We start from the raw sequence: 16229 nt of genomic DNA, 5'->3' as shown, positions 1-16229 counted from the left end.
TTATACAACTTTTAAGGTATTCCTCAATCCATTCATAAAATCTTGACCAGTTCTTCTCAAAGATCTCTTCTTTTTTATCTTGTAATTGTAAAGTTAATTTGTCCATTTCTGCTGTTTCCATTAATTTATAAATTATTTCTTCTTTTGATGGAACCTCTTCTTTTCTCCAATATTTTGCATACAGAATTCTAGCCATAGTTATAACATGTACAATCATATATGCGTATGGTTTCTTAAAATTTTCTGGAATAATATTTAATAAAAACAATTCCGGGACAAATGATATTGTAGTTTCTAATATTTTTTTGCAATGTCTCATGTATCCATATCCAGTACATTTTTGCTATCTGGTACCACCACATATGAAAAAAAGAAGCAACATTTTGTTTACATTTCCAGCATACATTTGACATACTTGGATAAAATTTTGCTAAGTTTTCTGGGGTTATATGCCATCTATAAAACATTTTATATATATCTTCTTTATATGATATAGCTTTAGTAAATTTTATATTGGTTTTCCATACCTTTGTCCATTGATCTAATTCTATGTTATGGCCTATGTTTTGTGCCCATCTAATAATTGAAGATTTCACTACTTCGTCTTGCATTTTCATATCTATTAGCAGTGTATAAAATGATTTTATAAACTTTTCATCTATATGGAATAAAGTTTTATCCAAGTCTATAAACTTTTCATAAAAGCCAATTTGTTTATCTTTAGCATATCTAGAGTCAAGCTGCGCTCTTTCCTGCCAGTTCAAACAAATCTCCTGTTTTTGGAGAATATCTTGTGTTTTTTAATTGTTTTTCTTATCTAAAAGATCTTTATATCTCCACATTTGATCTTTAGTCAGTAAGGTGGGATTTATAAAAGCTTCAAGTGGTGAGACCCATTTAGGTATTTTTATGTAGAACAATTTTTTAACTTCTTTCCATTTCTTCATAAGCGGTGCTCTTACCATATGTTGTTTAAAATATTTATGCGTTTTACTTTTTTCATACCATACAAAAGCATGCCAACCTAATTTCAAGTCATGACCTTGTAGCTTTAAAATTCTAGGATTTTCCAGGGTAATCCATTCTTTCATCCATGTCAAGGCTGCTGCTTTGTAATAAAGGTGCCATTCTGGTAATGCAAATCCTCCTCTCTCCTTTGTATCCTGTAATACTTTCATCTTTATTCTGGCTCTTTTACCTTGCCAAATAAAATGCCGAATCAGTTTGTCCAATTCTTTAAAATACTGTTAGTTTCTTAAGATTGGGATTGTTTGAAATAAGAAAAGAAGTCTAGGTAAGTCATTCATCTTTACAATAGCTATACTTCCCATAAAAGATACTTGTAAGTTTTTCCACTTTTCCAAATCATTTTTTATTTCAGTCAGAAGTTTCATATAGTTGTCTTTTAATAATGAACTGTATCTGTTAGTTAAGGTTATCCCTAAGTATTTTATTTTCTTCTGAACATCAATACCAGAAATCTCTTGTAGTAGTTGTACCTGCTCTTTAGTACGTTTTTTTTGTCAATATCTTTGTTTCCTTAAAATTAATTTTCAGACCGGCTAGCTGTTCATATTTTTTAAGGAATTTAAAAGGTAAATAATAGATATTTGAGGTTCTTCCAAAATAAACACAAGATCATCTGCAAATGCTTGTAGTTTATATTCTTCTCCCTTAACTCTGACCATGTGTCACTTCTTATGATATCATTCAATGTCTCTAGAGCAAAAATCAATAATAATAGGGACAATGGACAACCTTGTCTGGAGGACGTCCTTCTTCACCCAAAGAGTGATTAACACTTGGAATTCACTGCCACAGGAAGTGGTGGGTGCTACAAGCATGGATGGCTTCAAAAGGGAATTAGATAAGCATATGGAGCAGAGGTCCATCAGTGGCTATTAGCCACAAGGTATAGCTAGGGGCTCTGGGGCAAGTGATGCTCTGTCTTCTTGGTGCTTGGGGGGGTCAACAGTGGGAGGGCTTCTAATGTCCTGGCCCCACTGCTGGACCTCCTGATGGCACTGGTATTTCTGGCCACTGTGTGACACAGAGTGTTGGACTGGATGGGCCTTTGGCCTGATCCAACATTGGCGTCTCTTATGTTCTTATGTTCTTATGACCAACTGAGGTTATCAAAGGCTTTTTCTGCATCGAGAAAAACCAATGCCATTTGCTTTTCTGGGTGTGCTTCAAAATATTCAAGGACATTCAGAATAGTTCTCACATTATTCCTCATTTGTCTTTTAGGCAAAAATCCTGCTTGATCTTGATGAGTTATTTGTAGCAGGACTCTCTTCAGTCTAGAGGCCAAAATAGATGCAAATATAGTCCACATTCAACAATGAGATTGGCCTATAATTTCTAATTTCTTTCTCCTCTGTATCTGATTTATGGATTAAAGTGATCAATGCTTGATTCCATGTCTCTGGTATTCTCTTCTGTTCAAAAATGTTCTGTATTGTGTATTTCAGTGGTAATGTTATTTGATCTTCAAAAGTTTGGTAGAATTCAGCTGGAAGTCTATCTGGGCCTGGAGTTTTTCTTTTCTTTTGATTTTTGATCGCTTCCGTTAGATCAGCAGAACAAATTGGTTCATTCAAAAATTTTCTTTGATCTTCTGTAAGTTTTTTACTGTTTTTTACTGTTATGTTTCATTAGGAAGCCACCTGGCCATATCCTAACAGCTGACACCTAGTCAGCTGAAACTGACAGTGGAAGTGGCAGGGGGCTTGGGGACATTTAAACATGCCTTCTCAGTTTCCCCCTAGGTATAGACCTGATATTTTTGGGGACTGATATACCTGAAATAAAAAAACACTGTATTTCTTTTCTTGCACACCCCTATAGGTGAGGGACTTAGGCAGAATGGGCAAGGTACGAGAGTCAGGTGTGTAACCTGACCAGACAAAGAAGATAATGTCTTGGCAACAGCACTACAAAGGCCTTTACTAGGGTTGCCAGACCCCTGCCGGGTATGTGGAAACCCTCACTTTTGCAAAGCACTTCCCTGCTGCCAGCCAGCTGGCTGGCGGGTGAAAATTTTGCGCCCAACTGACCCGAAAGGTGACATTATGATGTCACCCAGAAGTGATGTCATCATGTTGCTGACATCATATGGCAATACTCTAGCTTTTGGGCAAAACTCTATGGTAAAATGTTGTGTAGTGGGTTAGCCACAAGGAAGAACTACCGAGGCACACATAATACACGGCACACTTTATTGGTACACAACACGAACCCACCACCAAGGGCTGACCGGCCTCTTATATACAGTCTGGGGAACCCCTGCGGAATCCCATTGGCCCATTCAAACCTCCCGCCAATGTTCCATTGGCTCTCCTAGAGGCAGGGTGCAGGAGCCTAGTCCTCATTGTTCTTTGGACTCAAGCTCCGCTGTATCGCGGGTGCCCAGTGGCGGTATGCGGACATAACATCCCTCCCCCCATGGTCTGGACCCCCCTAAGTCTGGTAATCTTTGAGGTGAGCCGGTGGCCGCCGTTCCCGTGACGAATGTCTCTGTGCTGGCACCGGATCAGGCGTGTCCCGGGCACCAGTGAATTGTCAGGACCCCGATTGTGGAGTGGCCATTGCGGGGCAGTTCGCGGGCTCCGACACCCTGGGTTCCTGCTCGTTGATGGGACCTGGAATGATGCTTGGCTGGGCGGGCAGTGGGGGTTCCCACTCCCGTTCTGGGTCTTCGGAAAAGCTCGCCTCCGGGGGGGGGGGGGTCCTGCTCCTCTTCCAGGAGTGGCAGCAGGCGCTGGCGCAAGTGGTTGACATGCTTGCGGAGGAGTTGGCTGTCTTCCATCAATACCTTGTAGGAGACGGGGCCCGTGGGGCAAATGATTCAGCCGGGAATCTACTCTGGTCCCTTGCCGAAGTTCTTGACATAGACAGGGTCCTCAGGAAAGAACCCCCGTGGTGACTTACACTGTCCCGTCAGGGATTTTGACTCCGGGGCCCTGTCGGGGTGGAGGCAGTCCAGAAGAGTTGTTGGTCGGCGACCCATCAATAGTTCGGCCGAGCAGCGGCCACTCACTGGGTTCAGGGTGGTCCTTTGCTCCAGCAAATACCGGGTGATGCGTGACTCCCAGTCCCCCTCCAGTATCCTGCTCAAGGCCTCCTTTGCTGATCGTACCATCCACTCTGCTTGTCCGTTGGTGGCCGGGTGGAATGGTGCAGAGCGGATGTGTTTAATAAGATTCCGTCGGAGGTAGGTCTGGAACTCCTCCGCCGTGAATGCTGACCCGTTGTTGGACACTATGGAGTCCGGCAGCCCGTGGGTCGTGAATATCTTCCTTAGGGCCTCAATTGTTGCCGCCGTGGATGTGGCCAACACTGTGCTGATTTCCAGCCACTTGGAGTGCGAGTCCACGGTTACGAGGAACAGCCGTCCTTGGAAGGGCCCCGCAAAGTCTATGTGCAGCCTTGACCATGGCCTTCGGGTTGCCTCCCAGGATTGCGAGGGTGCCCTCGGGGGACTGGGGCGGACCACTTGGCATGATAGAATTTTGCCCACAAACTAGAGTGTAACCCCCGATGTTGGCAATGCGATGATGTCACTTCTGGGCGATGTCATCATGTTGCCTTTCGGGCTAGTTGGGGGTGGGATCTGGCAACCCTAGCCTTTACCCAGCCCTGCTTCCTGAAATTTCACAACTGCAAAGCCTGCACTTTAGTGCCTAGCCAGTTTTATAAGCTTTATAAATCAAGTTACCTCTAATATTAGAAATTATTTCCTTACCAGTTTTGGGAATAAAATTATAAAGGACTTCTTAAGTTTAAGGCTTCACAAAAGACTTTTTGGCATAGTGTCATCCAGTGGCTGGATCAAGGAAATCAACAGCCTAAAGTTCATGCATGGTATCTATTGGGTGAATATTTCACTGCAAATCCCTCCCTCCATGCTTGTCTCCTGACAGAAGGGAAAAGCTTTAACATCTTAGAATGCGCTTTATCCAGAAAGCACTTGATAGCTGCAACATATGCTGTGAATGCCAGTGCATTTTTACAAGTTGAATTTGGTAATTGATGGCTAAATGCAGGTTAAAAGCTATCTTTAATATAGTGTTTTTGAAACTTTCCTTTTTTGTGCTTGTGGATGTTGTGTCCATGTAATGCAGGGAAAGCCCTACTACACAATTCAAAAGTTGGGAAACAATTCCCTTTAAAAGTTATGTCTTTTGTTCTGGATAATTTGCAACATATGGTTTTTGTGGATCTGCCTACAGGCATCAAGTTTGATGTGGTTAGGCTAACATGAGTTACCCAAATTTTTGCACATGACTTCAAATAGCAGTTCAGTTCTTCAGACCTTCTGTCATATTTATATCCAGGCTGCTTTTCTTCCCTATAAATCTTATAACATTTTTAACATTATAGATAGTCAAATGAAAAAAGTTCTCTTTGGAAGACTTTGTGCATTTGCCCCAAAAATACAATTTGCTCAAAAATCTAAATTAAAGGCAGGATCAGTTAAAGATTTTACCAATGCAGGATTATCTTTATATTGCAGAGTAATTAATGCAATTTTGGCCTAATCTGATTGGTGCTTCAGATTTAGTTTCTTTTTTTAAATTGGTAATTCTTCCCTTTAATAATGGGATGAATGAAAATGTACAAAATACGATATTTTAATTACTTCATTTGGAATTACTATTACATTTATTTGTCACATCAGCTGCTTATAATAGGTTATATATATTTTACCATAGGTAATTTATAAAAGGAATGAAGTACACAGTAGTTAACCCTGTCTTTAAAGATAAGGATCATTTTAAAAGTACATATAATATGTTAAATTTTTCAGTAGTGGCTTAATTCAAAACAATTTTTCTAGCTAAATATTTTAAAAACTATGAATGTCTCCATTTTATGCCCTATTTTATGCCCTCAATTTATGTCTTAAATCTTCTTCAGTACTTTTTTGTCTGGATAATTTGAATGGAAGAAAATTAAGAATATGGGAAGTATGTAGTTTCAGTGAAAGTACAAGACAGACAAAAGCAACTCTTTATTTTTAGACCTTTTTTTACTAACACTGAATAAAGTTTATAATTCACACACTGCTGCCTTCGTGTGTAATGTAGTTGGCAAGTATTTTTATGTGTGCCTGTTAGTTTGAATGCATGATGCTGATCTGTTTTTTGTCCTTGTTGACTGTTATTATATCTTAATGGGCGCAACACTGCGCTAATTATCCTTGTGTATATAAATTCTTCTTGTTGTGAGCAGACACCATAGGGTCACATAAAAATGTTTGCCTCAATTTCCCTACTAAAAAGGAGTTCAGAAACCAGACTTGGCCCAGTAACAGATTTTTAAAGGTAGAGGAACCCAATAAAATTACCAGCTTCTCACAGCATGTGTCTATTTCCTTTTGACATATTGTGAGGTGTAGCTGAGATATTCTAACCAAATTGACAGTGTAAAGAGGACAAGTCAGTAGAAAGCAAGATTAAATGTAAAAATAACATTTCTTTAGTTGTTTGAGGATGCTAGATTTGGAGAGTGGAGGACTCACTACTATAATTTCATCATAGTGAATACAGATATAATTTCAGAAAATTAAGTCTCAGTAATATCATGCTTTTGCGGAATGAATGCCTTTTTTAAATAAATAGATTTTAAAAACACAAAATTATGTATTGGATCCCTAATCATTAGTTATTCTATTGTTCATCATTATGCAATGTTTAAATTCAACTGCTGCAGACTTGAGGTAGAGGTGGAGCCCAGGGAGGACTAGGTTTGGGGAAGGGAGGGGTCGCAGGAGCCATTTTCTCCCCGCTTCAGAGCAGCCATTTTCTTGAGGGGAACTGATCTCTCTAGTTTGGAGATCAGTTGTCATTCCGAGAGATCTCCATTTATCACAGTATGCTCATATGTTCCAAACTTGTAGTTGTAACTTAACAACCTGAGCATGTGAAAGTGTTAGCATCTATCAGGATGTACTAGGTCCCCAGGAAGCTTTGGCTGTTACTATATCTGACCAATATCACCAATTGTCTTCTGATATGGAAGATGATAAAGCAGTGGACCATGGAAATACACTTTGAAAATCAGTGCTAACTGACCAAGTTAAACTAATCCTCAGTACCACATAATAAAAGGAACTAAATGAAGTGGAAATCTTAGTTGGAAAAACACTGCAGATTGTAGAAGTTGAAATATATAGTATAAAAAGCTATAAACAAAATCAACAAACACACAAAAGAAAGTAACAGGCATGACTATGTTATTTCTTTACTAATTAAAACTTGGTTTTGCTCTTCATAATACCTACTTCTTCCCAACTGCTTTTGCGGTCCAAACTAGGGAGAGAATCATAATTGATAGGCAAAATTGTAAAGCATTTTAAATGTCACTGATCCTTTTAAAGGAATTAATTAGCCTGCCACAGAGAAAATTTATTAGCCTGCTGGTTAATTTCACAATGTAAAATCATGGGGTTAGAGGCAGAAGGGGAGAAACCTTATTACTTTTAAATAATTATTTAAAGATGTGAGCCTTGCCATATTCACATATCATGGAACAAAATCTGAACAAGAGCTTTTAAAATCTCTTTAAATTGTGAATAGTCATCATATCTCCTCTTGTAGGTAAGGAAATCTGTGCTGCCAAAATTCAAAGATATTGTATAACAGCTAGAAAGCATTCAGTGGACACACAAGAATTGTTGGAGGCTTAACCTACAGTTAATGTTATTAATATTACTATTACCATTTTAATTTAAGCAAACAATTTATATTTAAGATGCAAGGGTGAACTGAAATTGTATGCCCAGCAAAGTTACCTTTGTGGATCTTAATAAAATAATTGTTTTCAGAAGAAATGAAAGCCTTTCAGGAATTTCTGAGCCATTACATGTAAAATCTCATTATTTATTGACAGTAGTAATCGGTTTCAGAGTGTCCCTAAGACTTTCAGTTTAAATTAATTTTTCAAAATAATATGTATGTATTACCTAAATTTAGTTGCAATTGTTATTAAATAATTTCAGTTGTAAAATTGGGTTGCTGCTAGGAAACAGTCCTCTGACAATTTTCAAGGAAAACTAGCATCAGATTTTAAAAAGCACTCACATAGAATGTTGGCTTATCTCTGAAAACAAATACTCTTAAACCCTTTTCAAACTCCCTTTGTATTCTGTTTTAATAACTGGCTGCTGATGGGTTTTTTCTGTCATTTCAGACAAACCCATTTTAGTAACCGGCTGCTAGCGGAATTTATTTACCTGCTCATACAAACCTGCTTGTGTCAGGTTAGCAAAGCATGGTTGAGCCACTTTTGAGGGAAAAACCTTATTTCCACATTCAACCCCTTCATTGCACTTCTGAATCGCTGTGTTGTGCTGTTTAAAATATCCATAGCACTTCCTACAATGTCGCTTTCTTCCCACCCCTTTTCACCACATGATCTTCTTTGGACTTTTAAAAAGTTCTGAGTGCTATAGCACTAAACTGCTATACTCCATTGAGTCAATGAATCTCAGTGGTGCCACTATAGCACTTCAGTGCTCACTTTAGAACTTTTTTTAAAAGTCTGAGGAGGATCACATGGTGGAAAGGGGGGGGGAAGCAGCACTGTTTGAAGAGACAATGGAGCTTCAGAGACAGGTCATTAAGAAAAGGAAATTTGTTGTATGAAACCCCCATCCCTGTATTGCCAATTTGGTATCGTGGTTAAGAGCAGACTCTAATCTGGGAGAGCCTGGTTTGATTTCCCACTCCTCCACATGCCGCTGCTGGTGTGTCCTTGGGTCAGTCATAAGTTCTTTCAGAGCTGTTCTCTCAAGGGCGGTTCTCAGCCCCACCTACCTCACAGGGTGTATGTTGTGGGGAGGGGAGGGGAGGGGAGGGGAAAGGAATTGTAAGCCACTCTGAGACTCCTTCGGGTAGTGAAGAGCGGGGTATAAACCCAATCTCTTTTTCTTCTACTCGGGCCAACAATAAATAACATCCAGTTTAGAATGGTAATATGAAAAAGGCCAGAATGTTTCTTTTTTCCTACATCTGAATTTCTTTCTAATAGACAGCTGTTACATGATGACATAAATCACAAGTAGTTGTTCCTTATCAGTCCGTGAGCTACACAACCACTCTTGATTTGAAGTACCCATATCTTTCTCACAAACCAACAAGTTTTTAAATAATTGATGTAGATTTACAGGCACAGGAGTGAATATTAGGAGCAAGCTAGTTATTTACAAATGAAATGCTTTTTATCTAGAGTTGGTATACTAATGGCAAAATGGGATTTGCTGTAACAGCAATTGTAAATATTCAGTCTTTGATGCTTCAGCAAATGTAGATTTCCATCACCAAACAGAATTTTCTATCTCCCCTTCCCCTTCTATTACTATTTGAAATGTTGTTTCTGGGGGATGGGGAACAGTGCAAAGCAGGGGTCATTTCATAGAAAAAGAGCTAGGGGAACTCATTAGCATAACTCATTAGCATATACCACACCCCCTGACATCAGGGGCCCGACCAAGGCCCTCCCTGGCCCCAAGCAGGCAGGGGTGGGGAGAGGCGGGGAGGAAGCAACTTACCCTCCCTCTTCTCCTGCCTCCTCCTGGCTGAATGAGGGCTGGAAGCGGGGCGGCCGGAAGCAGGGGGCGGGGCTTTGTCATGTGCCCCGCCCCCCTGCACCTCACCCGGGGGAACTGTGTTCCCCCCCCGAAATGACCTCTGGTGCAAAGCATATGCAGTGGAAGGGAGAATGGGTAAAAAGCACTCGTCTTTCAATAGTTGAAATTGATCACTGGATCCAACCCCATATGGCCTCACGTTGCTTACTGGCATTGTTTGTTTGCATTCCCATCATCTTTATTTCTTCTTTTTATTTTATTCATTTAGATAAGTAACTTGACTTATCCTCTGCTCTACCTTAGTGTATGTCAAGGGCCTTCTCAACATCTTGCCCGCAAAAGTTTATGACATCACAAACTGGTTAAGTAGGATGTGGTAGAATCTTTAAATGAACTACTTCTGGGCCACAATTTATTCTGGAAATTCAAGCTTTATAACAATAAGGGATTCATCCTATAAATGATTGTTGCCACTTTCCCACATTGTCTCAGAGCCATACCATTGGCACTATGTAGGAAAAACATTCAAGTTAAGTAAGATTCAGTTCTTTATTTAAAAAGGCAATATGAAATACCTCTGCCTGAGATCCTGGATACACTACCAAAGTAGAAAATACGGACAGATTACTGACAATTGGCTGTGACACCTTTGCAGAGTTCATTACTGAGAAAATCTCTCAAATACGCTCTGACTTAGATGCTGGGCAAAAGATAGCTGAGGCACTAGACACCCTCAACACAGCATCCAATCGCTTTGTGGATCACTTTGAGCTGGTTACAGTAATGGATGCTGCCAGGATCCTGGAATCTGTGAAGGCCACTACATGTGGCCCTTGCCCATCTTAAAACATGTAAAGATTATGTCAGTGAGTCACTAGTGTCATAAATCAATCACTGACCCTAAGCACCTTTCCTTGTGCCCTAAAGCCATCGGGCATGCTGATGCCCTCAGCTGCCTACCACTGCCTGAACAGCATGGCGCCCCGATCCAGGAAACGCTCCTTATCAAAGAGCTTCCTCAGCCTCCTCTCACAGTTCCCGAAGTCGCCTTCTACACTGCCCAGGACCACCTGCTCAGCCGCATCCTCAAGTACGTGTGGAGGGGATGGCCGCCCAGGAAGCTCAAGACCGAATTTCAACCATTCCAGTCACGCTCAGAGGAACTGTCGGTGAGCAAGGGATGCCTCCTGTAGGGGAGTAGGGTCGTGGTTCCTCTCCAATTGAGACAGCAGGGCACCCCGGCATCGTAAAGATGAAGGCGATAGCAAGGAGCTATGTCTGGTGGCCGGGGCTCAACCAACAGATCAAAGGCTGGGTCTGAACGTGCCAGCCCTGTCAGGAGTCAAGACCAGAAGCTCCCCAGTCCCTGTTCACCCATGGGAAAAGCCATGGGGTCCCTGGTCCCGCATCCACATTGATTTTGCTGTCCCCTTTCAGGGTAGGACACTCTTGCTAGCCGTGGATGCCTCATCGAAATGGCTGGAGGTGTTCCCTGTCACCTCCATGACTACAGCCATCATCACCTGCTGCCTGGACTGCCTGTTTGCCACTTTCAGCCTGCTAGACCTCCTTGCCTCTGACAATGGAGCTCAGTTCACCTCTGCCGAGTTCCAGAGGTTCGTAGACGAGCGAGGCATCCGACACGTCACCTCGGCTCCCTTCCATCCAGAGATGAATGGCCAGGTGAAGCGCATAGTGAGGACCATGAAGGACTCACTCTGCAGGCTCAGCGGAGGGAACTTCCTGACCAACCTCACAGACTTTCTGCTTCACCAGCACTCCACACCCCACTCAGCTACGGGGAAGAGCCCAACAGAGCTCCTTATGGGCCACCAGCTATGCACCCGGTTGAGCCGCATCCACCCGAACCTTGCACGAGACTCTAGCCATGACCCCATCACCTCTGGGAGCATGAAGACCTTCACTCCGGATGACACCGTCTATGCCTGGAACTATGGGGAAGGTCCGCACTGGGTCCCAGCTTTCATCCTCTGGGCTACAGGACCCATCTCCTACGAGGTGCAGGATGAGGCAGGGCAAGTCCGCTGCTGTCATTTGGCCCAACTCCAATGTCATTGGCCAGCGCAGGAAGAGACCTTGCAATGCACCCCAGCTATTGCAATGTACCCCAGTTCCTGGCGAGACTTGCAGCACACCCCAGTTCCTGGCGTTCTCTCAGTGGAGAGCATTGTCGGTGCCCAGGAGATGCATTCTGCCGAGGATCACCAATGCCACCTCCTGCCCAGGAGGCTGACAGTCAACAGGGAGAACTGTTTTCTGTCTGAGCAGCCATGCCAGTTCAGCCACCCTCTCCTGCGGTGCCTATTTTTCGCAGGGAATGGTCTCCTGCTCGGGTTGCTGGGGCATCCAGGCCACCGGTCAAGCCGGCACCTTGCCAACTCGACTCAGAACCCATCCAGGACTTTGACGGTGCTGATGGGCCCTCGGAACACATGGACTCTGGCCATTCTCAGGGCACCCATTGGGGCGGGCATTCTCAGGAAGGTACGCCGCTACCACGAAGGTCCACCTGAACGAGGCAGGCCTCTGCCTACCTTAGGGACTATCATATTTGAACCATGGGGGGAGGAGTGTTATGTTCTATGTTATGTTTAAACTGTAGTATCCTGGTTCTCTCTGTTGGGATTGGCTCCCTAATAAAGATTGCCTATTGGTCCTAAAGCCATGCAGAATGTCTTATCCTGAGGCTCTGCTTAGGTCCAATCAGACCTCCTGAATCTGGTAACATTGTATATAGTTCTATTATGAAATCATATAAGTTTGAGTGCTGCTCTTTGCAAAGCAGTCCTCAGCTGAGCAATATTTGAATAAAGCCTTTTCTTTTGACTACTGTCTCTTGCCTTCAATACCTTAAACCCCTGTCCCCCACTGAGGGGGAATGGCAAGCCTAATTTAGAAATAGGAAGTAACAGGCATGGGAGAGAGAGAGACGAAGAAAAGGGGTGGCAGGAGGGAGACAGAGTGAGAGACAGAGAAAAGTAGAAAGTAGGGGGAGAGGGGAAGAAGCAAAGATGGGTGGAATGAGATAGCTGCTCCCGCAAATTTTTTAAAAAAAATTCTTGTGGGTCCCCACTTGTATATTCTAATAGCCAAATCTTAGAATGCTTAAATCCAGTGACTGGAACTGTGAATAGATCTTTCTACACACCTGGAAAACGCCCCAGGTTTGCAGAAGAATGTGAAACCTAAAAATATATATATTTACAATGGCTGCGGTCACACGGAACATTAGCCATGCAAGAGAGACGGAAGACAGGCGGAGTTTCTGGGCGCGATCTCACCGGCACATCTGGGAAGCGTAGCGCTTCCGTGGCACAACTGAGGCTTCCCGCCGAAAACACGCAGCAAAAAACTAGTACCTCGGAGGTACTAGTTTTCGGAAACTGCGGGGCAAGGGCGGGCGTCTGATCGCGTTTCCAGTGGCATCCGGCGCCCACCCATGTCCCCTTGCGAAAAAGGTGTGTTTTTTTCCCCAAGTCTCCGTGGATGCGCACACGCACCCAATGGAGCATGCGCATTCGTCGTGTACACACAAAAAGAAAACCAGTTTGCCGCACCGCGCGCTTCTTCGTTGCGCGCAGGCGTGTCCTGTGATCGGCACCTCTCCCTTCCCACAAATCCTCCACGGTACCTCCACAGAACCTCCACAAGAGGTCTGATCACTTAACTGTGCTTTAGTTTGCCCCGGGGCAAACAGCCACGCTTCCCCTCTGCAGTTTCCTTCCCGTGTGACCGGAGCCATTGAGAGTTTAAAAAAAACCAAAGAGGTAACGGGAATACCTGTAGGGTTTTGTTTTTTTTAAATGAAGCTCTCAGTGGCAACTGATAGGCAGCCATAGCATTCTAGGCTTGATTTATGTCATGGTAGCTCATTAGGTGATGTTGGGCCAGTCACATGCTTTCAGCCTAACCTACCTTACCGGGTTATTGTGAGGAGAAAAAGGAGGAAAGAATGTAAACTGCTTTGGTTCCCACTGTGGAGAAAGGCAGGGTATAAATTAAGTAAATAAATAAATAGAGCTGAAGATGGAGGCCAGATAAAAGGTAGGCTGATAAGTGGCTGAGGTAGAGAGAATGAGGCAGAGAAAGGAAAAAGGATATGGGAGGAAGGAAAGGGAAAATATTGTGTGGAAGGAAATACAGTGAACAGTGACATGCTCTGCCTACAAGTCCTTGATGATTCACTACTATACACGTTGGCTTGGTCCAGCAGCCAGAATCACGCAACTGGGTCATAGTTTTCCTAGGTACAGGCTGCTGTGAGGGGAACTAAAGACAGAGGGGCAGATAAAAGCAGGCTGTCTGTTAGGTGGGAAGGGGTGAACAAAGCAGGAAAATGGGAGAGGCTATGGTGGCTTTCAGGGAGAGAAAGAAGAAATAATGGAGGAAGGAGAAATAAGGTAAACCTCCCCCCCCCCACAAGTCCTTTTGGGTTCCTGCTTTACTTTATAAATGGAGTGGGGCCTGACCTGGATTTCCAGCCTGTTTCCATAATGTGCTCCTATTACAGCATATCTAGAGGCAGTAAAGCGATGAAAACGATTGCTAGGTAGGAGGCATCATCAGGGATAACCTTGGCTTCTACATGTGTTTGTTCACCCTCCAGGGCAACTGGTTGGACTAGATATCCCACTGTTCTGATCTAGCAAGACTCTTTTTATGTTCTTAAATAAAACAGATTTTTTTTTCATGGCTCTTATACTGTATATATGGGCTTGGATTTGATGTTGCAAGTTTGTTCCAGCTGCAGAAGAATACTGCTTGGGCCCTGAGCTCATTTAGCACACTGTACTGATTAGCTCACATTGTTTTTATCTTTTCTTTAGCTATACTAAATGTGGATGATTCAGTAGTAGACCTAGAAACACTGGAAGCACTGTATGAAAATGTAAGTATTAAAACATCAGCTTCTGCTTAGTTACTTTACATACACACAGTGAGATAATCTAGTTTCATGTCCTGTTTGTCTCTTTACAAATATTGTCTTTCTTCAGTAAAAATGTTGGTTTGTTGTAATCCATTCTCTGTGTCTGCCACCTTACATCAGATACAGCTGCTGAATTGTTCAAGCATATCGTGTAGCTCCCTGTATACTTTCGGTCTCCTTTGCTAAGTTACTACCACATTTGTCAAATTTCCACCTAATTAGCAAATGTTGGAAGACCAAGTCATTCATTCTTGAGAAGCACAATAAGGTAAAAATGTCCAAAGTATTTCAAAGAAAACAATACAACTACAAAATGAAACCGGCTTCCTCAAGATGTGGTAGGCTCTCCTTCTTTGGAGGTTTTCAAACAGAGGCTAGATGGCCATCTGACAGCAATGCTGATTCTGTGAATTTAGGTGGATCACGAGAAGGAAGGGCAGGAAGGGTTGCAACAGTGCTTAGTTCTTGTGGCCTCCTCCACTGACATGAGGTGATGACAGCTCAGAAGGAGGCAGTGGATCGGCCAGCTGCCATTGTTGGGACCTCTGATTGGCTCTGACTCTGAACTGAATAGTCCCTGCAATGCTGGCAGCGCTACTGGTGTTTGGCTCTGCTTACTCCTGGCTGCCAGTGGCCCTCCAGTGCAATGGTCCACTGGGAACTTTCCCTGTAAGTTAAATGGACTGTCCACCCCTGCAATCTTACCACTGCCAACTCCAACAGGCAGTGGTCTCTAGCAGGGGAAGGTCTTTCTCACTTTCTGTACCTGGAAAGACCCTGTATGCGGAGATACAAAGGAATAAACCTGGGGTCTTCTGCATGGAAGGCATATATCCTACCTCTGGACTTCAACTTCTAAATTAGCTACTTCATATAGTTTTGCCGCAAGCTTATCAGTACACTCTGAAAAATGGCTTTGTATTGAGATGAATTAAAGATAATTGAAGCTGGAAAGCATATAAACTCTGTCACTTTGACACCTGCAGATAAAGGACTATGTGCATCCTTAGTGCTTCAGCAACAAACATTTTTTTAAAAGAGCACAGTTGCCTCAGTCCAGCAAGGCATATATGTGCAGAGAAGCAGACTGTTAACTTTGGGATCAGTAATGACACACAAGTGCATCCTACACTGATGTTTCTTTTGACTTCTAGCTCTAGAGAGGACTGCATATGTACCACAAAACAAATGGCCAGTGCTGTCAGTTTTGGTAGTGCTAATCCCCTGTAGATACAGTTGAGTCACTGAATCCCTTCCTCTTTGTCAAAACAAGTGATTAGCACTCTCTAAACTGATTATATCAAAACTTATTGCTGATATTTCATTGCAATTACAGAGAGCGCAAAGGGATGAACTGGAGAAAATAAAGCAGTATTATGACACTTCAAAAGAAGAAGAAGTAAAACTCCTGGACAAGCCAGAACAGTAAGAAGGGGGGGGGGCTGTCCCTGTACTTTCTCATCATGAAAAAGAAACCTGAAAGAAGAATGATGGCATATCATTGTGACTAGAGTAAAATAAGATCAAGGATTTACAAATACCTATCCTAACACTTGGAGATCCTATAACTCAACTGTTCCCCAAAGATGTCTGCCTAGCCTTTCCTTGAACAGAGATTTCATAAAATTAGGCAGCTCATTCTATTAAACCTTTTATTTTCTTAATGAGCCTAACCCTACCTTCCTG

At 42.8% G+C, this 16229-nt stretch overlaps 1 protein-coding gene across 1 annotated transcript in view; it reads left to right on the top strand.

Moving 5' to 3' along the window:
• The window catches only part of FMN1 (formin 1), a 242427-nt gene that overhangs the window by 145088 nt on the left and 81110 nt on the right, over window positions 1-16229 (top strand). Inside the window, exons 8-9 of the mRNA XM_015424121.1 lie at window positions 14443-14504; window positions 15880-15968. Of these exons, the coding sequence (XP_015279607.1) occupies window positions 14443-14504; window positions 15880-15968 (151 nt within the window). The remainder of the gene's footprint in view (window positions 1-14442; window positions 14505-15879; window positions 15969-16229) is intronic.

The sequence above is a fragment of the Gekko japonicus genome, unplaced genomic scaffold, assembly GCF_001447785.1.
Source record: "Gekko japonicus isolate JY-2015 unplaced genomic scaffold, Gekko_japonicus_V1.1 scaffold1081, whole genome shotgun sequence".
In the NCBI taxonomy this organism is placed as follows: domain Eukaryota; kingdom Metazoa; phylum Chordata; class Lepidosauria; order Squamata; family Gekkonidae; genus Gekko; species Gekko japonicus.
This window is presented reverse-complemented; position numbering and strand designations above follow the sequence as displayed.